Genomic DNA, 25689 nt, shown 5'->3' with positions numbered 1-25689 from the left:
GCAAACAAATAGGACACTTATTGGTTAAATGTATGGTTGTAATGCTGGTTAATGCATACCACCACCACTTCAAAATGTACTTTGCATATAAATACACACAAATATTTCTCTTGACTGAATTTTTGCATGATATTAGTATTCTGATAATGTATATATTTGGAAGGCATTGGGGTATTTTGTGGTTAGGAGTGTGTTCACACATCTTGGTTAATTTGTTCCCGTATTTTAAATGATTTTGTGCACACGCTTTGGTTTATTCGTGTGCTTGTAAATGGAGAGCCTGCACAGCAGATTAGCCTTTCTCCCCAAAGCATTAGGTGAACTCTGCCTGCTACTTAGTACAGAGTTGTTAAAATACAAGCACCGTCTGTTTCCTAGAGTAGTAAAGCACACAGCAAGCTACAGTCAAGTGTTTGTGAAGTGATTATGCTGACGCTACTCTGACTGAAGATATCGGACATTTTTGTATTATCTCGGGGCTCTTTGCAGATGGTCCACGTAAATTTGTCCTGCTGGGGTCGCACGTAGAAATTTCAGTAAGCCTCATCCAGCTGACCTACTGTCAGAGTCAGTTTGCAAAAAACACCCAAACCAAGCGAAACCTTTTATCCATTTATCTTTTTCTCCTACTACTATTATTGCTCTTTAAAACTGCAATGAAAGCAATAACTAAATATATGTAGCTCCCAGCTGTGTTTCTGTAGATAGGTTATGAATAAGAAAATTTAGCTGGGTACCATTTATAAGGCATATGATGTTAGTTATGCTCTTCCTTGTGTTTTAACTCCACAAAGGACTATAATGGTGCAGCACGGTTATAGAAAACCCAGCTGCTGGATTCAGACTGGCTGCAGTAGAAGGAGTGAAATATGCATTAATAAAGTTCAATAATTTGATTAAGAGTTCAAATACTCCACGGCCATGTTGGAGTTTAATTTCAGAACCTCACAGCTGCTCTGTCACTAGTAAATGAGTAAAAAGTGGCCTTGAAAGATTTTTCGCTCTATGGTTACTGACAGGCTCCATAGACGGAGTGATCCCAGTTTTTCCTCCTCATTTATGAAGACTAATAATCAGCCCAAACGTAGCAAGTTGTTTCAAAAGGCTGAAATTTTAGTAAAGGTCACTGCCCAACATTTCAGTTTGGAGCTGCAGCGATTCATCGAGTAACTTAATAACTTAAAAGTTTTGCTTTGATACTTTAAAACCGCGACTCTGCAGCGCTCAGTTCTCACTGTGTAACAGTTTAACGTGTCTGTCTGCACACACAGTGTTTACACACAAGGCTGATATCAGGGGTCCTACTATCACTGCAGTATGCAGGGGTGAGCCTGAAGGGGGGCATGGGGTGTACTACACCATGTTTATTTTAAGGCTTTAGTAACATTACTTTTGCACATGTAGTTAATATAAAATATAGGAAACACATACACATGAACATACACCAACTCTACGTATAAATATTGTCAGTATTTTATTTTATGGCTTTGTGTCGGTCCTATGTATAACTATTCTATTTAACATCACTGTACTTGTGATTGTTTATTTATTTTTGCGTTTTTAAAAAAAGTTTTCTTTAAAAAAAGATTTTAATATGGCAATTAAATACAACGAAAGAGTTTAGTATTTGTGGACAGATGTTGGACACATTGCAGTTTCTCAAATGAAAACCAGTGAGTGCTTCGTTTTTTCCTCTTTGACTAACTAATAACTAGTGTCGCTCATGAATAAGACAAAAGTATTTTATGAGATCACTTGATTCATTGGAAAATTGATGGAATACTCAATATACCTGTGCATGCATCAAAAGCAAGCGCTGCAATCTCTGTATGAATGAAAAAGTCATCAGTTATCTCAAAATTATGATAACCTATGAATGTGTATTTGTGTGCATGTTTTGCTTGATCATTATAAAGCAAAACAAAGAATAATGTGTGCAAATGAAAGAAGATATAATTACTCGTGAGAGACAGCTGACCGGCACAAAACGGTGACCTTAGCAATGATGAATGTATGTTATACAAAACTGGTATTGACAGATTGAAGACAGGTGACACTAGCTCAATAAGGATTAGCTATAATCTGCAGCATGTGATATGATCAGGGTGTAAAAATCATTCCCCATGGTTCTCCTACACTGTAAAGAATACCATGTAGAAAGTAGTGTAAATTGTGCAGCGTTTCCACTTGTCCTTGCTGAGACTGGGTGTTCCTGTATGAAGACGTGTCTAATGAGCAGTGTGTGCTCTCAGGAGCCAGTGACTGCTTGAATTCCCACACTTGCTGCTAATTTGCTGTCTGTGTCACGTTACAGGAGAGAACAACAGTCAAACCGCACGTAGAAAGACGTGCAGACAGTGAGATAAATGTCTTGGCAGACGGACAGACGTTGAGACCTGAAAGCTGTTTTTTTCTCCGTGTTGATAGAATTATTATCCGTGATTATCCACCTTAAAGACATTTCCTTTAAGAAGCCTGCATTTTCCCCCCACCTCCCTCTCTGTATATCTATCAATCTATCTGCGTCATGCTAACTCTCTCCCTCGCTCTCTGACTTAGACACTGTCATGGAAGAAAAGACAAGAGGGGTTTATTATTTTCACGTTTCACAATGGGCTCTCAACCTGCCTGTTATAGCCTTTCAGAAGGAAGCTCATTGTTTGAAATAATCTCCAAAACGCCTTTAAATGAAAGCCTCTGCACTTCAACCTCGTAATCATCGTGTCATTTAGCCATCAAGGCAATTATAGCGCAAAGACATCCAACAATGGCTCCACATGTCGAGTACTGTGTACATATGTGCTCCAAATCCTCTGCTGGGTGTCGTTAGCAAAGAGAAAACACATGTTTAGGGGCAAACGGGGCATATGTATCGATTGATCTGAATCAGCTGTCTTAATTTGAGTCGAGATCTTTGTGTAAAGCATCCATCAAAAACACTGCATCGCATTCTGTTGTTGCACTAGAACTTCCTCTTAAATCACGTTGTGAGCGAACAGAGTGCAGCACAATACGTCTCTTTCCTTTGGTGAAGTAAGGATGTGTTGTGGATTGCCTCTTATGTTGTAGTGTTTTTGAAAACTACAGTTATACTTCAGCAGCCTATTCAGTGTTTGAGGTAGGTGAGACTGCCCATTTTTTAAAACTGTGACATAGAAATGAAGCTATCGTCACCTCGCTGAAAGTTCATCAGCTTGGTTCCTGTTTTCTTGTAGATTTTTTTAGGCCTACAGTCTGCATATCAGATACGTACTTAGATTAGTGATATTTAAGACATTATGTAACATGCTTGTGAGGCACCTTCATGCTAATTCAAATCCAGCCTCCACATCTTCATTAAAAATCATTATTCTGGTCTGCTATCATACATTATCTGTTTTTCCAGTGCACAATTTCTGCTTTCAAATATAAAACTAACACTATCACGCAAACACTCAGAGTTTAATGGATGCACTGGGGGCAATTTGAGGTTAAGTCTCTTTCCCAAGTACGCTCTAACATGCATAGTCTTCCAAAATTTAGCATATTTCTTTCTACCCTTCCTCAGCCTTACAGTGGACACTACTACATGGCACAACTACTGAGGAGCAACGATCAGAAAGAGTGGAAGACTGCAAGAGATGAAAAAAAAAAAAACAAGAAGGGGGGCTAGAGTTGAAAGAGATCGCAGTACTGTGAAGGTTTTGTGTTAGCAACCATTTATTTCATAGAGGAACAATTCGAACTACAGTAGGATAGAGAATGATATAATGATATGTCAGCTTTTATTAGTCCAACTGGTGAATTAAATATTTAAATAATAATACTTGAAACAAATAAAGCCAACCACTGAAATGCAATTATCTTTGCTTTCCTTGACATTTAATGCTACCCCCCTTTTAAATGTATTTTGGGTAAACCAAACGAAACGCAGTGAAAGTTTTATGTTAATCACAAAAAGGGAAACTATTACTCAGCAGGAAGGGAGAATAGATAAAGAGAGGCAGAGCGAGTGGGGAGAGAGAAATGTGGCTGGCAGCAAAAGCCAGGCAGAACTGGACTGTCAGCTTTTGTCGCCAAAAAAGAAGAAATGGACTCGGTGCTGGCTGCACCTCTGAGAGATGAAGAGAGAGGAGGAGGGCGAGGAGGAGGATGATAGGTGGGGAGGATGACAAAGAGAGACCAAAGGAGAAGTGAGTGAGGAAAATAGGAGGAGTGGAAGGAGAGATGGGAAGAAAAGATAGAATGACAGGAGGAGACCAAAGAGCCGGAGTGGGGCATATGAGAGTGAAAAAGAGAGAAAGTAATGAAGAAGAAACGGTCTGGTGTCAGGAACCAGCGAACGAGGCTGCGAGAAGAGCTAGCAGCCAGAATATGAGAGCGAGGAAAGGTGGAAACAATTTATGATTGAGCAGCGGGAAGGAGAAGTGCATATGTGCAGAAAGAAGGAGGGCGGTTAAAAGGGATGGGATAAGATGTAGGAGAATCGGCATGAGAGGAAATGTGAAGCAGATAGCAAAAGAGTACGCACGGTATCACGAGTAGAAAAGGAAACAGAGAAGCCCAATTTGACAGAAATAGAATAAAAAGAAGGTGGTGGAAGGGAAAGTGGTCTAGCACGGAAAATTAGGGAAGTACTGTAAAAATGGCATCAAAAAGAGAGAAGATGTAAGAATTTTTGAGAGAAAAGAAAGTGGACACAGTCATTGCACAGAACGAGAGGTTGTGGAGGATGTTACAAAGGGAGAAGGGCTATAAAAGTGAGTGGAAGAGTTTGAAAAAGTAAGATCATTTATAAAATTGGGGACTGAAGACATAAAAGTACAAGTGCACGTAGAAAAAGACTGTCAGAGTATGGGAGATAGGGAAACTTTAAAAAAATGGCAGGGAGAGCCGATGTTGGAAAAAGTGTGAGAGCAGTGATGAGAAGGAGAATAGGAGAGAGAGATTAATTGAACGGATGAAAGAGGAGAGGGTAAACAGGAAGGATGGAGCCTCAGAAAAGACAGATAAAGACCTCATAGAATAGATGAGGGGAGGGGGAGCGACAGAGATGAAAATGAGAGCAATGGGGGGAATGGGAAAGAAAAAAAGGGGGAGAGCAGAAATAGGGAGACATAGAGAGAAACAGAGACATCAAGAGAGGGAGGGGAGCTTTGAGCTGCAGCATGAAATAATGAATCATGAATAGATTTAACAGTATCTGCTCTTATTTCCTCTCCACACACCCCCACCCACCCTCCAGCTTCCTCCTAACATCCTGTCGAGATCACTGCTATTGCCTCTCTCTTTCTCTTTCTCCAGCGCACGCTCTGTCATTATCTGTGGCAGGGCCATCTCATGTCCTGGCATTAATTGAGCTGTAACAGTCATCTCTTGCCTTTCTACCCTTCCTTCTACCCTCTTTTGATTTTTTTCTCCCCTCATCTCTCTCTTTTCTGTTCTTTTACAATTTAATTTTCACATTTCTTTAAATTTCACACCGCTTTTTTTATCTCTGCGCTTCTTTCTTTCACTCTCGTCCTCGTTCTTTCTTTCTGCTCCGATGGTAGCATCTCCCTCCTCTTAGGCTGTATGGATACACTGACATGCATGCACACACGCACACCATCACATTATCTCACTTCCATTATCATATCATATATACATATACTAGCTGTATCCCCAGGAGGAGCGAGGGAGGCTGTGAGGACTTTACGCTGCTCTCCGTGGTTATTCTGTATTCATTGATATAGCACTTTTGGGGCTTGAGTAGTTATTGCCTGTATCCCCTGCTGTGCACAACATGTATATTCAGTATATTTTGTAATTCATCCATAAACTGTGAGCTCAGAGTTGTTGGCAGAGGGAAGCTTACAGATGCAATAGTGTGCTGTATGTCTTGAGATGTGTTTTGAACAGACTGAAACCTGTTTTGTATTGATGCTTAATTCTGGAAGCAGATTGATAAGTTGGTGGGATGGAAGCTGTGTTAGACTCGTTTCCCACAAGAGCACAGTGCAGTCTGGGAGACTGTGAAAATGTGAAAGGCAGGAGGTTAATAAGATAGAGCCAATACTTGTTTGCTGTAGCAAAAAGACAATCGCAGCAGAACTAACCAGCAGCTTAAGATTCATAACTACGGTGAGCATTACACGCATTATTGGTACTTAGCAGACAAAAAGCTTCACGGGTTAGAAGTTCACGGTTTGATTATGATGACGTGAATACAAATATTTACTAAAATAGTCACAAGAACAACCTGGACAGACACAGTCTCAGTCGATAAAAGTGTCATTTTGAACGGATGTCGTGTATTTGAACTGAACCGGAGCGAAAAAGAGCAATACTGGCAGTAACGTGACACGCCACCATTTCACAAGCAATATACTATTGTTCCTTCAATTCATTGTTCATCAAAAATGACTGACTTGAACACAAGATGATACTTGCATCCCATCTTATATGATTTACAGGATGGGATGTAAGTAACGGGAGACAGACGCCCTCTCTACTTTTGAGATTAGCTGTAAAAATGTCTTGTGTGTCTTTGTCCTGCCTCTCTCCCCTTACTCATAACCAGTCACGGCAGATGTTTGTCTTAACAGTTCACTTGGAGAAGTTCCTGTGATTGTCACTATAATGACTTACTGGAACTCCTACTGGAACTCAGCCATCATTAATTTCACCAGTCCTTTCCCCGCTATGCTGAGTCAAAATGTCTGCAAAGACCAGAATTCTAATCAACCAGTGAGTGAAACCGTCTATTTGACGGATCATTAATTGTTGAAGAAGCTGTAATGTAAAGTGGCACAAAGATTAGCTGTGCAACTCGAACATAAAGCACATCAATCTTTGCGTGCTGGTATGCTGAGGTGTATACAGGAGTGTATCACTGAAATGCCAGTAAACCTGTGATACCTACATAGGTGGTCGATGGTGCTAGGTGCAGAGAAACGCCCCGCCTCCTAAACAGACTGCATCTTCTGCACTATAAGCTGGCTAACTGAGACTATTTTGGGGGTTGAAAATGACAACATATTCATGTATCTTTCCTCTATTTTGTAGTACAGCGTTGAACGGTGCATCCTCACAGTTTCAGTGGTAATATGCGATTTCAGCAGTAGGCTCTATTGCTTCTTTGCTGGGGTTCTGTCCCCTTGAAAACCCAGGGGGTCTGCAGGGGCTGTGGCAGCATTTCAGTAACTGCCTGGGTAAGTGTTTCTGTATGACTGGATCGGGATCTGACAGTGCCTCGCAAAAAAAAAAAAGAAGCTCAGATGACTTCCAGGATTCAGCCTTAGACTGCCTCTATATCTTCACCTCCTTCCTAACAAAAATAAACTCCACACATTAGTGTCTAAATTATACCTGGAAAGGAAGCAGGAGTGGATGAAACGCACATGGCCTAAGCTTATGTTGCATCATGTAGCCGCTCTCCTCCCTAACAGTCACTCCACAATCTTATCACTGGAAACAGGAAAATCCTGCCTTTGACTCCAATTTGGGAGACTTGATCTCGTTAATTCATTATGATTATGCATGTACAATGATCGCTGCTTTTAGGTGTGTATAAATGTCTGCCTGATTTATTTAGAAATCAATATCCTAAGGAAGCAAATAGCAGCCTTTATGAGTCAAGCTTGCGTGGTCGGCTGATTGAAATCCGTGATTTTTACATAAGGATCAACACTGAGCCGTGACCACAATTTTAACCAGTTTGACGTTTGAAAAATTATTCACACTGGGAAGCTGGGGTTGAAACTGCTTATTTGTTTGCATTTAAACAGCCTGATAGAACGCGATGCTACGACACAAGGCTACTGGGCAGCAAGGGCAGTTAATTAGGGATTAAACAGCAGGAAATTGGAGGAAAGTGTGAAGTTAAAAGCCGGGTCACAGCTGAATTTTTATAATGGTGCATACAATACATTGCTTTCATGGCAGAACACATGCATTTACCAACTCGTCTTTTTCTTACAAATACCTGTATTTTGCTTTCTCACACGCAGTGTAACCCTACAGTGTGATGTTTGCAAGCCTTTAACAGCAGTTTTAAAAGACGTCTGCACCAAACTCATTAAATATTGAGGTCAGTTTAACTAAGTAGTGTTTATTAGCAACAAATAAGCAGCCAAAATGTCTCATTTATAGTCAACTGAAAGCATACCTGTTTTATCCTATAGGATAAAACCTGTTTTGCACCTGTTTTATCCTATAGGATAAAACAGGTGCTTCCTCTTTTCTGCGTGACTACATGTATGTTACAACCATGTTACAAGCAAGTAAAAATAAATCTGCATTATATACCTGTCATATAAGTGGCCCTGCCATTAAATTCCTCCACTGTCAGATATGTTTTGAAATATCCTCTGTAATAATTTTACAGGCTAAGAGGCAGAAAAGGTGGCCAAGTGGTGAGCGAGAGCATCCCATTAGTGAAAGGTGTCAGTGTGTCCTTGAGCTGGAGTGAACCCCTGGCTGGTTACTAATTTTAAGCCATTTAGGATAATAACAGCGTGAGATAAAAGCTTTAAAATTAGTAGCTGGGAATTGGGGAAACCAAACCTAAAACCTCAAATACTTATTAAAATATAAAAATTACACAGTAGACCGACGGCCAGCGTCTTTCCAGTCATCTTTCCGAAGTTTGGTTCCTGAACTTCAGGATGAGACTCAGTGAAATAAATACTCGGCACGAAGGGGACGCTACGTTATTTCAGCACACATTTCCCCTCAATAAAGAGCAGCGTCGGTAAGAATGCCAGATTCCCGCACTATATATGGCATATTATAAGAATCAGCGATGCATACATATATATAGCCTTTACATAGTGTTTCAGGATTCTAGTTAAAGAGATTGTGTGGTGCACAGAGCAGGCAGGATATTATAGGAGGCTGTGTTTGATAGTCAGGATGCTCAGCAGCCAGACTGTTTCCCCTGTGGACTCCTGAGGACAGATGAAGCAGCTGGCTGTCCTTCCTTCCTGTTCCCTCCTTTCATTTCACCACCACACATATGAGGCCGAGGGTGTGGGAGTGTGTGTGTGCGAGCGTGTGTGTGTGTAGGCGCGCTTTTGTGTGAGAGAAAACAGCGAGTTTCCCAGTCATTTTTGTACTCCCATTTATGTGGCGGGTTATGTTATAAAGTAAACAATTTTATATTTCTCAGCAGTGAAAGAATAAAAAAACGAGCCGAGTAGTGGTGGGAAAACCTGAGAAAAAGACAGGAAAGAGGCTGAGCAGAGAAATAAACAGAGAAGATGAATAAAACAGAAATGGGGACTAAGGAAGATTAAGAGAGAGTACAAGCAGGAGAGAGAGATCACACGGGAGAATATTTATCTGCTTGCGTCGTGTAAAAAATTGTGTGCATGCGCTCATCCTCCAGCCTAATTAGCCCGGGCTGTCTGGCCTTTTTATGCATGTGTTTGTACACATGCGTGTGTGTGTGTGTGTGTGTGTGTGTGTGGTATATTTGGCTGAAGTTGTGACCTGAATCCTCATCTCAATGGGGAGAGGGAAGAGTGAACGAGAAGGAGAAAAAAAGGGGGGAGAGTGTGAGCAGGAGATGCCTTCATATCATCTCAGCGCTTTGGTTCATAATAGGATTGGGCTTCCCTCTCTTTTCCTCCTTTTTTCCCCTTCTTCTGTCTCACTCTTTCAATCTCCTGTGCCTCAGATTTTTTTTCTTTCATTTTCACCACCCAGTCAGTGCATAATCCCATGGTTGCGGTTAGATTTTTATTTAAAGTGGTTTTATTTGAAGGGCTGGATTAAGATGAGGCTGGATATGTGGGTCAGCTGAAACAAGCTTTGGAGAGGTCAAATGACTTTGTTTGTGTGTTTGTGTGTCTGTGTGCGTGCGCGCGTCTGTGTTTGGACTCTCTTTGATAGTGGTGGTATAAGCAGTCTCCTCTTTTAACATGTTAGCATCTGTGCCCTGTGTGTGTGTGCGCGCATGTGCAAAGCTTTGATGTCTCACACTCTCTTTCCTTATCTCTCTCTCTCTCTCTTCAAACCGTGTGTGTGTTTGCTTTTGTATACATGTGTTGCAGAGCTCATTTGTGAATAATGAAGCATAGACAGCGAGAGCTGGCTAGTTTGATATAGCCCTTTAGGAATGATAGAGTAGAAGTTGAGAGAAAAAGAAACACAGTGAAAAAGAAAAAGAAAGATGAGTTGAAAGATAAAAGCATGTGATTAAATTCCCAGGGAGCTAGCCTTTTAAGATAAGATAAGATAAGATAAGATAACCTTTATTAGCGTAATAGCTTTGTCACATTGGCAGAGGATCTCTGGTTGCTTCACAGACTATATTGCCTATAATTCTGTGTGTGTGTCTGTGTGTGTTTTGACATGTGCATATATATTTGAAAGGGCTGTATGTTGTGCCAGCGACCTGTGCTTGAACTGGAATAAATAAGCTGGCTAAATTCGGAAGACACAGTTGTAGTTTTCACTATAGATAACATATTCTGGTGTTTGCTTCATGTTTCTTGCTTCACGTTGTTTTGTTTAAAGACATTCTTGTAGCACAATGAGTGAGACGTTGATTTTAAATACCAAAGTAATAATAAAAGTATGATATTTCTGTGTTCCACTATCTTTCACTCATCATGAAGTTCACATTTTAAAATCCTTTTGTATACTTTTACAATTTTAAATAACTTGGCGCCTAGTTACCTTACTGACCTCATCGACTTGTATCGCCCCAAGAGAGCACAGATCCTCTAACCAACTGCTCTTAGTGCAACCAAGGCCCAGACGAAAGACTAGAGGGAACTGAGCTTTTGCAATTGCCGCACCCAAACCGAACTATTGATGTTCACACATCCGAATCCATACAATCATTTAAATTGTGCTTAAAAACTCACTTGTTTAATCTAGTTCGGACTTCCACCCGGTCTGCATTTGTGCTACATAACTGTAACTGTTACTGTAACTATAACTGTTTTTGTTATCTTTTGTTGTAACCTGCCTTCCGGCACTTGTGTGAAGCACTTTGATGAACACAGGTCCTTTTTAAATGTGCTATAGAAATAAACTTTGATTGATTGACATTTGTTATTTTGGAGGTAATGATTCAACCGATTTTAAATGAATTGCAAAGAAATTTGCTTCAGAAGTGCAACTAGACAAATTGATAAAAGGATGAAGAATTTAAGTACTGTCAAGTTAAACTGCTAAACATCAACACGTTAGCATGTTGATATAAACATTTAGCGTAAAGCATGGCTGTGTCTTTGTACTGAATTCGATTTCCTTCAGCACCACGGCTAGACTCTAAAGTTTAAGTAAAGTAGAAAAGTCAAGCAAAACGAATTCAAAGTTTGTCTGTGAAGTGATTGTTGTTATACTGACTAATACCGCTATAGGCAAGCTCATAAGTCTTGGCAAGACTGTTCTGATTTTCTGTTGTCCAATTTTGGTGAGCCTGTGTGAATCGTAGCCTCAGGTTCCTGCTCTTTGGTGTCTGAAGTGATACCTGCTGTGGTCTTCTGCTGCTGTAGCCCATCTGCTTCAAGGTTTGACATGTTGGCGGTTCAGAGATGCTCTTCTGCTGGTTGTAACAAGTGGTGTTTTCAGTTACTGTTGCCTTCTCTGACCTCTGACATCAACAAGGCAGTTAAGAACTGCTTCTCATTGAGTAGTTTCTCAGTTTTGGCCATTCTTCATAAACCCTAGACGTAGTTGTGGAGAAAAATCACAGTAGATCAGCAGTTTCTGAAATATTCACACACGTCTGTCTGTCAACGACAACCATGCAATGTTTAAAAGTCACCTTTTCTCCCCCATCCTAAATGCACTGAGTTGCTGCCATGAGTTTGGCTGATTGAAGAGTTGCGCTAACAAGCACCTGAACAGGCATACCTAATAAAGTGGCTGGTGCGTGTATAGAGTGACTGTTAAGCAGATGCTGAAAAAATAAAAAGGCTAAATCTAAGAAACTGTGTCCCACACCATAGAGCGTATGTTTCAGCATCTCACAGACCCGGCAACAATGAGATACATAAAAGCAACATTCATTAGCGTATATGTAGGTGTCGGTGTGTGTGATGCGCACGTCTTTGAATGCCTTTTCATGCGTGCATACTCTGCAGCCAGCTTTGCTACTCTGGCTACTTTGTGTCTGATTGCATTGTGGATGACATGGGTTTGAAGCCGTATGCAGTCTGTCAATGCAAGCTGGTGAGCTGGCACAGTGTGAATATGACTAATAGCTTAGTGTATAATGGAGTCAGAGAGCGCAAGATCTAGAAAACTATCAAATTTCAACCACAATTGCAAGGCAGAGATTTTGAATCTCATTGTCACAGGCTTGTGTGTGTGTGTGTGTGTTTGTGTGTTTGTGTATTTCAGAAGCATAGAGGGTGTAAGGACCGTGCATCTGTGCGTCTCGAAATTATCTATGTGCCTTTTGTGTGAAGTTTTTGCAAGTACATGTTTCGTACTGTGTGGCACCTCCATGTATGATTGGATACGTGTGTTCATGAGAAAGTCGAAGTGAGCTGTCTGTCTGTATTTTTTATTCTAAATGATTCTGCTGCCCGCTCCGCTGCCTATCTCGCATTGGTTCTGCACTGAAGGTTGAATCTGTGCCTGTGTGTATGTGCTGGAGCAAGTGTGCGGGTGTCGGTCCCATGCTGTGAGGCTGCTTGCTCTGCACACAGCTCTGTGTATGCGTGCTCCTATGTTCTGTTTAGATTGGTTTTCTGTGTGCTCTTGTTGCTCGGTCCGTGTGTATGTGCGTGCACAAATGCTCGCGGTGGCTTTTGTGTGCGTACTTGTGGGCTCAGTTGCGATATGCACAATTCCGAGGGTGCGTGCATGCTCGTATGTGTGTCGTTTTGGTGTATGTCTGTGTGTTTTGGTGCCCCCCTCCCTCTTTCTTTCTCTGTTTCCCTTCCTCTCCTTCCAGAATAGTGGGGCCATCAATCAGAGGCAAGGGGGATAGAGGAAGGGAGTGAAGGGTGGAGGAGGCGAAGTGGAGGAAAGGAGCTGGCTGGGTGCCAGGGAAGAGGAGCTGGCACGCTGCCCAGAGGAGAGAGAGAGGAGAGAGAAAATAGGAGGGTAGAGGGAGACTCTGGGAGAGAGAAACAGGGCAGAGAGATGGAGCAAGAAGGGGAGAGAAATGAGAGAGAATAAGAAGAAGGGCAGAGAGAGAGCAAAAGAGCAGAGCCAAGTGCACCGAGGGAAAACAGAGGGAGAGAGCAAGAGAGACACCGTGGAAGTGGGGAAAAATGAGCCAGCAGAATAGATAAAGAAGAAGGCTGATTGCTTGGAGAAAAAGAGGAAATATGGGGAGGAGGTGGGGGGGTACTGAAAGGGAGGAAGTGGGAATGGTTGTTCTCACCGAACAGCGATGTGTCTGCCACCCCAATCAGTGGGTGATTAGTACGTCATTGGCTACAAATATTTACCATAACCCTCAAAAGTCACCACACTGCTGCTCGTAATGATACCAACTTAGACTTAGTTCCTCCTGCGCTGGATGGCGGATTGGGCGGCAAGGGATCGCCAACGAGCTCGGTTTGCAGCCACATCTTCAGCCTCGTCCCATGAAAGATCGACCGCTTTCAGGTCCTCAATGAATGACCATCTCCATGTCTGTTTTGGTCGTCCGTGGCTCCGTGACCCCTTGGCGGGTCTCCACAACATGGCTATCTCCGGTAATCGTTTCCGATGTTGGCGAAGAACGTGACCGGCGAAATGGAATCGTCGCTCCAATACCATGTCCGCTAGCGGTCGTGAGGCAGTGTGCTCGTTGGTAACTCGATACGAAATCTTGAGAATCCGTCGGAGGCTGTGCTGTTGGAAAACATTCAGTCGTCGGATAATTGTTGCCGTCGACAACGTTTCACTCGCATAGATAGCCATCGGTACAACTATCGTATTGAACAAATGGACTTTAGATGATATCGAGATGGTGGTCGATCTCCAAACCGGTTTCAAGTTGCGCATGGCCGATGCTGCCTTTCCGAGCCGACAGGCAATGTCCTTCTCCGAGCCACCGTCCGGTGTTATCACACTGCCCAGATACGTGAACTGATCGACTTCATCAAGCGGGCAATGGCCGAAGAGTACCGGAGTATCGGACGAGTACCGGAGTCCGATACTCTGATGCCAAACGATGATGATTAAAATGTGTTTAGTATTACATAATATTATAAATTTTGAGGATTTTCTCTTTTTTTTAAATAAACTGGATCTTTTACTTTATCAATTACTGGTTTCTGTTATCTTGTGTTGGAAGTAGAGAGTGTATTTGAATGATTATGAGTCCACTCGCAAAACGCATACGTTTGCAAAAACTTGCACAAATGTATACGATGCTTTTAGAACAACTTTAGTGCCATGAACGCAGTAAGATGAGCTTTCATTGTGATTTACAAATACTATGAGCCACCACTTGTATAAATTACGAAGGTCAGAAGCTCATTACTCCTTCTGTCACCACAGAACAGTTTTGTAAAACCTTTTATATCGATGTGAAAATGACTGGATATTCTGTTTTCAGTAGCATCATCTGCCACGCTCACTGTGGAATGCATTCAATTTAAAGTTGCCCGTTGCCTTCGGTGCTCCACTCTTCCTTTTTCCAACCAGTAACTATTCCAGCAACAAGCAAGAGGGGGAGCAAAGAACAGAAACGGAATAGGAGCTAAGAGAGGTGGCAGAGATTTTTGTTAGGAGCAATTAGAGCGAGTAGAGGGGTATCACTCACACACTTATGCACACACACACGCACGCACACACAGACACACAAAGCTGGCTTGCTCAGCCATAGTGGGACTCAGAGGCTGGCACAGCTGGCAGTGCCAGAGCACACTGGGCACCATCTTCCTCTTCCCGTGCCAATCTCAACCCATGCTCATCACATTCAAATTCACCAAGCTTTATTGGCAAGACGAAGGCGGTCAGTGTTGCTCGCTGTCATGCTGAGAGACCAAATTGAATGCTGATCTTTCACAGGGAAGTGGCTTCCCCATTGTTCCAGCTCAAGTTTACTTTAATGTCAAAAGTGAAAATGTGTGTGCTTGGAGAAATGGGACTTTCAGTTTAGCCCTTCATTTGAGTTTCTCTGCATTTAGTCTTCGTCGCTTTGTCTGGCGATATGTTGAAGCTACACAGGATGAAAAAAACACAAGATGCTTTGCCATTCTAAGCAAACAGCTGCGTGCAGATTGTAACACGTAACGCGTAACACAACCTCCCTACGAAACAAACTTTGGCTTTGTCAGAGCAAAGCCAAACTCTTGCACTTTTTTTTTTTTTAAGAAAATTGCATAGGCAGATACGCCATCATTCTGCAGTTGCTTATCTTGTGAGTGTTATAATTTTCTTTTTTAGAGTACACACAGCCTCATCTTCCCACCTGTCTGGACTATTTCTACTTCAGTTAGTCATTTTCAGCATTTTCCAGAATGCATTTTGACAGCCTTCATAGAACAGACAGGAACATGTTGCGTTTATCGTGTGGGTTAAATATGTGGGTGGACGGAGAGCAGCAGATAGCAATTGCAAAGTAAGTGCGGGAGAATGAGTTTTTTTTTTTTTACAGTCAAACTCTAAGAATTACACCTCTAACTCAAAGCGTCACTCTTGCCTCTGCATTATGGTCCACTGAGCCGAATGCTGGTGTGGAAACTGTCCCTCCTGCCTGTCTTTGGAGTTCCTCCTGACTGACAGCTGAATGTGGGTCCAAAATGTTGGGTCAAGGACAGTTTATTGGCATGTATGTCTGACTTGCATTCAGATTTTTAATCATGATGTCAAATCATGTGCTGCTGACCACTTTAAAGAGAAACATCAGCTCAACACATCTGTCTTTTTATAGACTAAACTCTTCACTTCTGCTGAATTGCAGAGATATCATCATGCTGGATGTCATGTTTCTGACAGTCTTTGATGTGACTTAGTACAGTGTACTGTGTCTAGGGTACTGACATTTTTTTTAGTGGTTTCACGTAGATATTTATGTATTTTACAATATGTGGTATATAATCGATGCGGAATATACCTGCATAAGCCTGGTAATTGCATAGTTGTTTTAGATTTGAGAGGATTGCATCCTGTCAGCGATGAAAAGCCTAGGTGTGCTTCTACTGAGTGAGCTTGTCTGTTACATGAAGACACCGTCATACATGGAGCATGTGTGTTTTTATGCCTGTGGCTCGAACAGTCCTCAGGAACAGACTGTCTTTGTCCCAGCATTCCTTCTTCTTCCTTGTCTTCATTTCTTTCAATTTCCCTTCCTCTGTCAGTCTGTTTATTCTGGAGACTGTTTTGGTAGATTTTTGCCCTTGTGATTGAAAAGCTATTCCCTCACCTATATTTTCTCTCTGTTTCATCTGAAGCTTTTTTCTCTGTCTCGCTGTCTGACTCCATGCCAGCTGGCAGGGTATCTGCCCTCAGGTGTTTATTGACCAGTCCCTTGCTTTCCTTTGTATCTATCCATCCATTCATCCCTCCATCCAGCCAGTCTTTGCCAGTCCTCCCCGGTGGCTGTGCTTCGGTTGGACAGTAGAACGACAGTGTGCTGTGTTGTTTCTGAGACCCGGCCCGGCTCAGGCTGCTTCAGCAAGCTCGCTTTCGTCCAGTTGTAAAACCCATCAGTTATTGGTATCTTGTGCTTATAATACCTACTGTCTCTCAGGCATAACGTGGAGTTTGTTTGTTTATGATCTTCTCTTTAACTTTTGTTTTTTATCTTTCCAGTAAAGTTTGTTTGTATGTCGTAAGATCAAAGTTATGGGGACAGTAAATAAGAGTGGCTTCATAGACCAACCATGTTCAGGTCAGTCCCTTCAGATTGTATTTGGTTATCGGACATATGGTTAAACATCAGTACTGTCAGATCGGTTTCCTACTGGCCAAACTGAACCAGGTCATCTGAATTGATCTGATGGCTGAGCACAACCTGTTGCATGATAAGTGGCAATCTGGCATAGTTGCAAAGATAATTAATGGAGGAGAACATTGAACACTGAAGTGTACTGAACTATACCCTGCATAATTAGCAAAAACTCAGTGAGAAGTGGTTGTGAACCATCTCACAAATTACAAAATGACAGTTAATCCTCAAACATGTGTCCACTTAGAGCAATTTGTGGATCAAACTGTTCCCAGAGTGTGATCTTTTTTAATTCATAAGAACTTGTTTCCTATTTCTAAAGCTGTTCGTGTCAACTCAGAGCAACAACAGATATACGGTACTGTGCAACAGTCTTGAGCCACCCATTATTGCTTTACATTTTGCTTCCAAGCAGCCAGACTTTCTTCTAATGTTTTACTGAGGCCTTGAGGAATAGTTCTTCAGGCCATCTGAAAGTCTTTCAAGATTTTTCTTTTGACATTTGCTGCTTTTTTTCTCTCATTTTCACTCCCGAAATTGAGGAAGAGTCCTTGTACCGGACTATGTTCAAGGAAATGTTTTCTTAACACTGACCCGTGAATTATTCAAGCGTAAAAAAGTCACCTAACTCCAGGGATGAACCACTTTAAATTCTGTCTCTAGTCTCTTTGTTACTAGCACAACACATCATTTTTTCCCATTTCTTTAGTTGAATCTAAATGCCATGTTTGACTGGCATAAATGATATTTTTACACCAACAAGGTGATTCCCAAAGAGCTATTAGCTGAAAACATGGCACATCTCAGCAATTTGAAATTTCTTTTTTTAACATTATCAGGAAAGAAGTACAACAATAGTCCCACAGACAATGCAAATGCTGTAAAAGCATACTTGGATAGAAAAAAACACAGTGGAACACAAACGGTTATAGGCTGGCCTTCCTCAAGCGCAGACCCGAAGCAGTGTGGGATCATCTTTACAGCAAATGGAATAAAAAGCAGCCAACATCCAAGGAAGAGCTTTGAATGACCTTCAAGAAGCTATTGCTGACGACTACCTAAAGAAATTACAAGAAAGCTTGACTAAGAGAGTTCAGGCTGTGTTAAAGAAGCAAAGATTGGCAGAACTGTACAAATGCTCATGTTTCAATATATCCCTGCTTCTATTTCCCTGCTTCTATTACGAGTGCTTTGATTTATTTCCATCTGCGATCTAGTTGGACAGATTGAACGAGCAACAGGCTAAAGTATAGTCAAGCAGACTGACCAAGGTTTCAGAAGGACAGATACCACTTGAATACAGAAGAACGACTCCCTTGAGTTTAATGTAGTAAAAGTTTCACATTGGCAGCAGGCGGATAATCTACTTCCAGTTATAAAAAATATATTCAGGTTTGCCAAGTTCTTCTTTCTAACTCTTTGTGGTCCTCACATACATACAGACACGCATGCTTTATAGAAATACACCAAAGGAGCTGAGGCACAGTCATCTACACATGAATGCATAGGTTTACACACGCATGAAGCTGTGTCTGTCCTTGGAACTGAGCCGGGTGTCTGGTGCTAATTGTTTACGAAGCCTCGTTGAGAGTAACCGAAAGGCTGGTTGAATGGTGCGTGTCTCTGAGAGCCTTTGTATGATGGCATACACAGCCCCGTCAGTCCTGCGCTGCCCTCCATTGCCACGTCTGCTGTCTTTTATCTATTCCTCTTCAACGCCTCTAAGTGCCAGCAACATGTGTTAGTGAGGATGAAGTGATGCAGAGAGAAAGAGAGACTGAAAGCAGGACGGGCAGATGGAGGAAAAAGGGGGGGGGAAAATAAGACTGTTGGAGAAAAATCACCGAAAACATGAGAGCGACTGATGTTATAGAGGAAGAATAAGAGCAGATGAGGGAAAAAGAGGGCCGACAGATTATAAAAGAGAGGAAATAATATAGAAAAATAGAAAGATGGGGAAATAGACAAAGAGAGCAACTGAGGGGAGGGAGATGAGAGAGGAAGAGAGAGGGGGAGAGGGATGGGAGGAAGAGGATGAATAGGGTAATAATGGCTCAGTGTGAGAGCTGTTGTAGAAAAAGAGAGAACGGCTGAGTGAAGAAGAGAACAAAATGAGGCTGAGGGCACTCAGACAGATAGAATTAGACACACCGCAGAGGTTCACTGTGCGTGTGTGTGTTTGTGTGCAAGGCTGAGAGGGAGTGTGCTTTTGTTTCTGTGTGTTTGTGTGCACTGGTGTAGAGTGTGTGTGTGTGTGTGTGTGTGTGTGTGTGTGTGTGTGTGGGCAGCAGTTTTCTTAGGAAGGGCACTATTGCTGCTGGTGTGAATGGATGGATGGAGGATAAGGGGACCAAGAAAAAGCATTTTTGTGAATTTTCACAGTTTTCGGAAATGGACAAACATAATAACATGAAATAGCCGGCTGAGACAGGTGGAGAGCTCGGGAGGAATCTTCTGAGGTTTTCGGCTCTCTGTGAATGTTCGTATGTTTATTGTTGGATCGTGAGGACAAGCTGAGTGAAACTAGTGTGAAGGTGCTAAAAGACCCAAATGATGAGCGTAGCTCTAATGCTGCCTCCATCCCACCACCTCTGCTGTTCGCTCACACAATCCCCCACATGTTTCTTCTCTCAGTCTCACAGAAATGTCACTGACAGAACTTCTTGCTCATTAAGAAGGTGTTTAAATGCAACAAAGGCTTAATGTGCTGTAGAGGTGTATCATATGCTCTGTGCTCATTGTGTACTTATGATCCTGCAATATGCAACATGATTATATATCCCCTACTACTCTCTCCTTCTGTCTCTCACTCTCATTTCTCTCTCTTTCCATCACAGGCGGAGATTGTCAAGCGTCTCAGTGCCATCTGTGCTCAGATCATCCCTTTCCTCTCTCAAGAGGTAAGTGTTACTACAGCCAGAGACATTTACACATGCACAAGCAACATGTTGGCACAAAAAAGGGGAGAAAACCACTCATACCTCAGACACTTCCTCACAGAATATCAGAAATCATATACTGGATACAGCAGCGGTCCCCAACTTTTTTTGCACCACGGACCAGTTTATGCCCGACAATATTTTACGGACCGGCCTTTAAGGTGTCGCAGATAAATACAACAAAATAAAACTAGTACCGGTACCGAAAAAAAGAAGATTTATTCATAACACACGTGAAAAGACCCAGGAAAACCAAGTTAACGATAAAAACGATAACAAAATAACGCTGAAAACCGATAAAACCCCTGAAAACCACACATTTCACACCTGAGCCGCAACTCTCGCGGCCCGGTACCAAACGACTCACGGACCGAGGCCCGAGGGTTGGGGACCGCTGGCATACAGGACATTTAACAGTTGAAGAATTTAAATACTAATCCTGATTTGCTACACAGATGTTAATTCATCCAAATCCTTTACATTTTAAAGTAAGCATATTGATAATGGAACGTTAACTTTCAGTGGAATGTTGTCACTTGGACAGAATTCTGTATTATATACAGTTAGATCCATAATTTGTTGGATAAAAACATTTAGTGTTGCCTCTGAGTCCCACAGTTTCAGGCTTAATGTCAACTGGACAGTGTTGCATTTGTATTTCACTTTATTTTCACTGTAATTTTGCCAGTGAATAATTCCACCATCGGGCTGAAAAAGCAAAATAAACCGAGAGAAAGCAAAAACTTTACGAGTGGCCAAATCTACAATTTGGTTTATTCTTAAAAATAAGGACTCCACTGACCAGCTCAGCTTTTTTAACAGCAAATCTGTGAGAAAAGTTGGAGGCAATGTTACGGCTGCCAGTAGAACCATGTCAGTAGTGTTTACTGATGATGTGAATGGAAAATGAACCAAAGCAGACTGAAAAAACAACCCAAGAGTTTATCAATGAAAAGAAAATGGGTACTTTTTAAAGGCAAAAAGTGATTCACTTGTTCTCAAACCAATAGACCACGCTTTTCAGGTATTTAATACAAATCTTAAGGCAAAGAACCGACAAACAAGAAGCAACTAAAAGCAGCTGCAGTAAAAGTCTAGTTGAGCATCCTGAGGTAGGAAACACAGCATTGATGTTCATGGGTTCTAGACTTTTTGCTTCTGAAAATGTGGAACTGTGTATAAAAATATCAGTAAATACTAAACAGTTGAATATTTCTTTCTTTTTTAACGACTTGAATTAAAGCTGAAAGCCTGCACTTCAATCATGTCTTGAGTGTTTGATTTTAAATCCAATGCGGCGGTGCACAGAGGCGGCATTATTAAAAACGGTCTCCAACAAATTATTGATCTGGCTCTGTTAGGCGAACACAACAACTGGCTAATTTTTAAGATAAATAAATCAAACCAACAATAATATATAACAATAACAATTTCACAGTTAGTGTAGCAGATGTGATTGATACTTCTACATTTCTGACTTGAAGGGGCCACCATGTCATGTTACAGTCAGCTAATATTTGCTACTATTATTATTATTATTTAATGTAATGCCCCATGGTGAAAACAAGGTATTACAGTCATATGCATTGTATGTGTTTCTGGGGTTATTTACTAATGAACTATCCAATAGCGAATGGCGCTGATAACATAATAAATCTCACAACTTTCAGTGTAACTGGAGACAAAGCAGAAGTCTTTAGCATAGACGCAGCTATACAGCACATCATGAAGTAAGCTCTCTGACTACTCTAAGTTAAATACATACTTTTTTTAAGAGCTTCAGGGCCTCTTATCATTCAGAAACATTATCACCATTCCTGCACGAGTGTTTTGCTTCATTAATTGCTCCTTAAAGCCGTAATTTAATTTGTATGTGCTTAGAGGAGCAGAATTATTGATGATATATTGTTACATTGTTGCTCTGACTTTGGGCGAGACAACAAAACAGATTAAATGAGAGGAAACCATTTTTATAGTTTAATTCTACTGCGTCAGTGTGATTTTTACTGTACATTTGTGTGTGCGTGGAGGGTTTTTTGTGCAGGTGTGTACATTGTGTAAATACAAACCTGCAGACACCCTCCTTTTTTTTGTCTCCAAGTGTGAGTGTACACTGAGTGCGCTACCTGGAGACAGCAAGGTCACAGCTTTGTCAGTTTGATCAATATTGACACTGTGTGTATTCTGTGTGTAGGTGTGCAACAGCGGCACACACATGTATGTTTGAGTTTGTGCGACTGATTACATTGGGATTTTGTTCAAACAGAGCTGAGGTTTTCGTTAGCCTTGCTCTCGGTGTGTGTGAATGCGCACGTATCTGTACGTGTCTGGCTACAGTGTGTGCGCTTCCGTTTTTTTGTGACGTTCTCTCAATGTTTGTGTTGTGTGAATGCATGGTTGCCCCATCCAGACCATCTTATTTGCACTACCTGTACCGGCTTTGGATGGAGGCAGCAGCGTTTCTCTAGCTTGTTTAATGTAAAAGTCCCCGTTGTGTCATTACTGAGTGTACATGCAATATACTCTACATCACATTATGCTTACAGTATATATCCCAGTACACACCGTGGATGATTATGCACTGTAATATGTCTTTCTTTCACTTTCTCCCTTTATGTGTATGTGTAGCACCAGCAACAGGTGGTCCAAGCTGTGGAGAGGGCCAAGCAGGTCACTATGGCTGAACTCAACGCCATCATCGGGGTGAGTCACCTTGATTCATCAACACAGAGGAACTAAGAATGATGGGAATTAAATTATTATTCATTCTTAATGTCTATAAATACAAACGTCTGTGATGAGCAGTCCTGTGAAAATGATTCAGTAGCTTGCAGAACCACCTTTAACAGCAGTAACTTTCCATTTCTCTCACATCCTTATGGAGAAGTTTTGCCCCCCCCCCCCCTTCTTTACAACTTCACTTCACCTCATTGAGATTTGCGGGCATCTGTTTATGCACAGCTCTCTTAAGGTCCCGTATCAGCATTTCGATCAGGTTGAGGTCTGGACTTGGACTCCACTGCAACACAGTCATTCTTTTCTTTTGCAGTGATCCTGCTGTTTGCTTCCTCTTGAGAAACATCAGGTGGTCACCCAAAAAGTTGATTCACAATACTTTGAATACTAACTTATTAGACTTATCAGAGTATTTTTGCATCACCAAAAGCACGCCCTTGCACATTTGGCTATATTGTCCTGAGTATGCATGTGCCCCACTGCACATTAGGGCTGCCACGATTAGTCGACTAGTCACGACTGATTTAATAGTTGACACGCCGTTTGAAGCTTTGTAAGATCACAAAAGACTCAGGAATAAGTAGCAGGATTTAAGAGTGTAATAACGGACTGAAACAGAAGATGGCAGCACTGCATGTACAAGGATGCCAGTTGCCATTAAACCCCAAAGAAGAAGAAGTAGCTCTGTCCCAGAATTCATAGCGCAGCCCAGCTCAGTTTCCAACAATGGCGGCAGCTGGTTAGTTTTAATATTACTCTTATTATTCTTTCTGGGTCACAAAATAAACGTTTAACATATTTTCAGGCGAGAATGTAGCTGTGTAAAACTTAAATATCTGCTCAGTTTATCAAGACACCACATATTTTGAAAAGCGCTCTGACGTTTTCAGAGACGTCTGTTACCCACTAGCTCGATAGCTAGCCGGGGGCAAGGCTCACTAGAGCCCGTGAGAACACCGGACTCTGGGCAAATCGTTTTCAAACCCACCGCCGTCTGTCGCTACTCAGGTTAAACATACATAAGTCACTTAAATGTTATTGTTTGGCTTTTTTTAGAAGTGTATTTATTCCTGAGTAAATCGGTTTGGCTGAAGTTATAGTTTGTCCTGTTATATTTTAGATAGCAAGGAGTTTATTAAACTTCACCCAAACAATGCAAAACTATCATCTTGTCTTTATTTTTAGTTAGCACATACCTTAAACACTTAAAGCTGTAAGCTAATGATAGTTATATAAGAGCAGATGCATGCTGGTGCAATAAGCTGTAGTTTTACGTCCAATGGATGCATGATCTGATTAGTCGACTAATCCCAAAAATAATTGGTGACTAGTCGACTATCAAAATAATTGTTTGTGGCAGCCCTATTGCACATATATGTACGTTTCCTCATTTCACCGTGAGATGATATTGGTCGCATCTAACCGGCGATGCCCTCATCATTTTTCATTGCAGCGGCAGCTTAAACCAAACTAAACGCTCGCCGTTAACGTGTGGGAGCTGTGGCGCCAGCATCGTTCTCCTCCTCTTCTCCACCACTGTTGTGGAGCTATGTTTAGCTCACAGGTGCTTCCTCAAATTTGAAGGGGGGAGCTTTTCGCAGCTGACAGACACAGTTTGCATTTCCCTGTGATCTTCCTGCCATTTTCACCCACAGACTTAAAATAATGTGGATACTTCCAAAACATAAAGGCTTTCATCGCTGCCATCTTACTTGCAGAGCTACATGCACAGCGAGACCATTTGGCAAATGTTGATCATGTGAGCGGAAGGTGAGCGGAAGGTCAGCGAGTAGAAGAGGTCAGATTGAACAGGAATGGTTTATTAATCTGAAGATTTGACACAACTAAATAATGAGTTGCCTGAATCATCAATTCAAGAACTTTACCAATGCTCATATTGTGCATATGATCTGCTTGTCTGTATATACATATATATGTACGCACAGAGAGACACAGTGATGCTCCTGAGTGCTGTAGTAGATGGGGCTTTCCACAGCTTGTCAGAGCACTGATCACATTACTGTCTACTTAAGGCCCTTTGTTCCTCCCAGCACTACAAACACTGCTGTCTCTAAGGTGTGTGTGCTTTTGTGTGTGTATGTGTGTCTAATACACCGGCTTGACAAAACAGCACACAAAAACACATCATAATGCTCCCCTCAGGATAATAGCCTTTCTTTATCTGTAGCTGCTCCTTTGCTCTCCTCTCTCTCTCCTCATTTTTCTCCATCTCTCTTTTTTTCTTGCCTTCGTCATTTTCTTTCTGGATTTTCCCCACAATCTTTTATCGTTCTCTCCATCTTACATCGGCCGTGTCCTCATTTCTTCTCTGCCATCATTTTTTTTCTCTTACCTTTTATTCTCCCTGCTGCACACTTGCCTTCCCTTTCTTCCTGCACTCATTTACTCTTTCCCCTGTTCATGTAATTCTCCTTCACTTTTCATTGCTTCCTATGTTATTTCCTTCTGTTTCTCCTCATCATTTGCTCTGTGACTCAAACATTTTCATCCTTCCCTTTAATCCTCCCTGTGTTTTCCCATGGCCCCTTTTCTACCTTTTTCTTCTCCTTTATAATAAATCCCATTGCCTCGATATCTCACTCTTCTATTCACTTCTTGGTTTCATTCTCAACTGCCTTTGCTTCCTGGGTGTATCATGATCATTCAATTTCATTCTGCCTTTCTTTCCTTGTCCTCTTTCCCATCCTTGGTCTCCATCCTTTCACCTGTTAATCCTCTAATCACTTTCACATCCTGTCCACTTTCATCTTAACATCCTTCTTCACCGTTTGGCTCTCCATGTGTGTTTTATTTAATTCGCCTTCTCCCTTTCTCATGTTTTTCCTCAATTCTTTTTCCAACCACAACACTGCCTTCCCCCTCACTTCACTTCTCCCGTTTTTCATTCCCTTTTCTTCTTTACCTTGTCTTTTCTAACCACACACTCCCTTGTATCTCACCCTCCCTCCCCTTACTCCTTACCTCCCCGCTACTTTCTTTCCCTGTGGCCACAGCAGCAGCAGCTCCAGCACCTGTCTCACCACGCCCCTGGCATCCCCCTGACGCCACACCCATCAGGGCTGTCCCTGGGCGCAGGGGGCTCAGGACTGCTGGCACTGACGGGGGCTTTGGGGGTCTCAGCCCACCTTGCCTCCAAAGATGAGCGCAACCACATGGACCCTGAACATCTCAGAGGTA

The 25689-nt window shown here is 41.9% G+C and overlaps 1 protein-coding gene across 2 annotated transcripts in view; it reads left to right on the top strand.

Annotated features, from left to right (window-relative positions):
- tle2b (TLE family member 2, transcriptional corepressor b) overlaps positions 1-25689 on the top strand; it is a 78208-nt gene that overhangs the window by 30677 nt on the left and 21842 nt on the right. The window contains exons 5-7 of one of the 2 annotated variants that reach the window (XM_085449812.1): positions 19654-19716; positions 22384-22458; positions 25509-25686. In XM_085449812.1, coding sequence (XP_085305938.1) covers positions 19654-19716; positions 22384-22458; positions 25509-25686 — 316 coding nt within the window. Of the gene's footprint in view, positions 1-19653; positions 19717-22383; positions 22459-25505; positions 25687-25689 lie in introns of both variants that reach the window. The other variant, XM_085449811.1, reaches the window with a different exon arrangement.

Source organism: Copadichromis virginalis, linkage group LG23 (genome assembly GCF_057382275.1).
Source record: "Copadichromis virginalis isolate Kocher_CV1m ecotype Utaka linkage group LG23, C_Virginalis_male_GT1.1, whole genome shotgun sequence".
Lineage (NCBI taxonomy): Eukaryota > Metazoa > Chordata > Actinopteri > Cichliformes > Cichlidae > Copadichromis > Copadichromis virginalis.
Note: the sequence above shows the minus strand (reverse complement) of the source record. Positions and strands in the feature narration are given on the sequence as shown.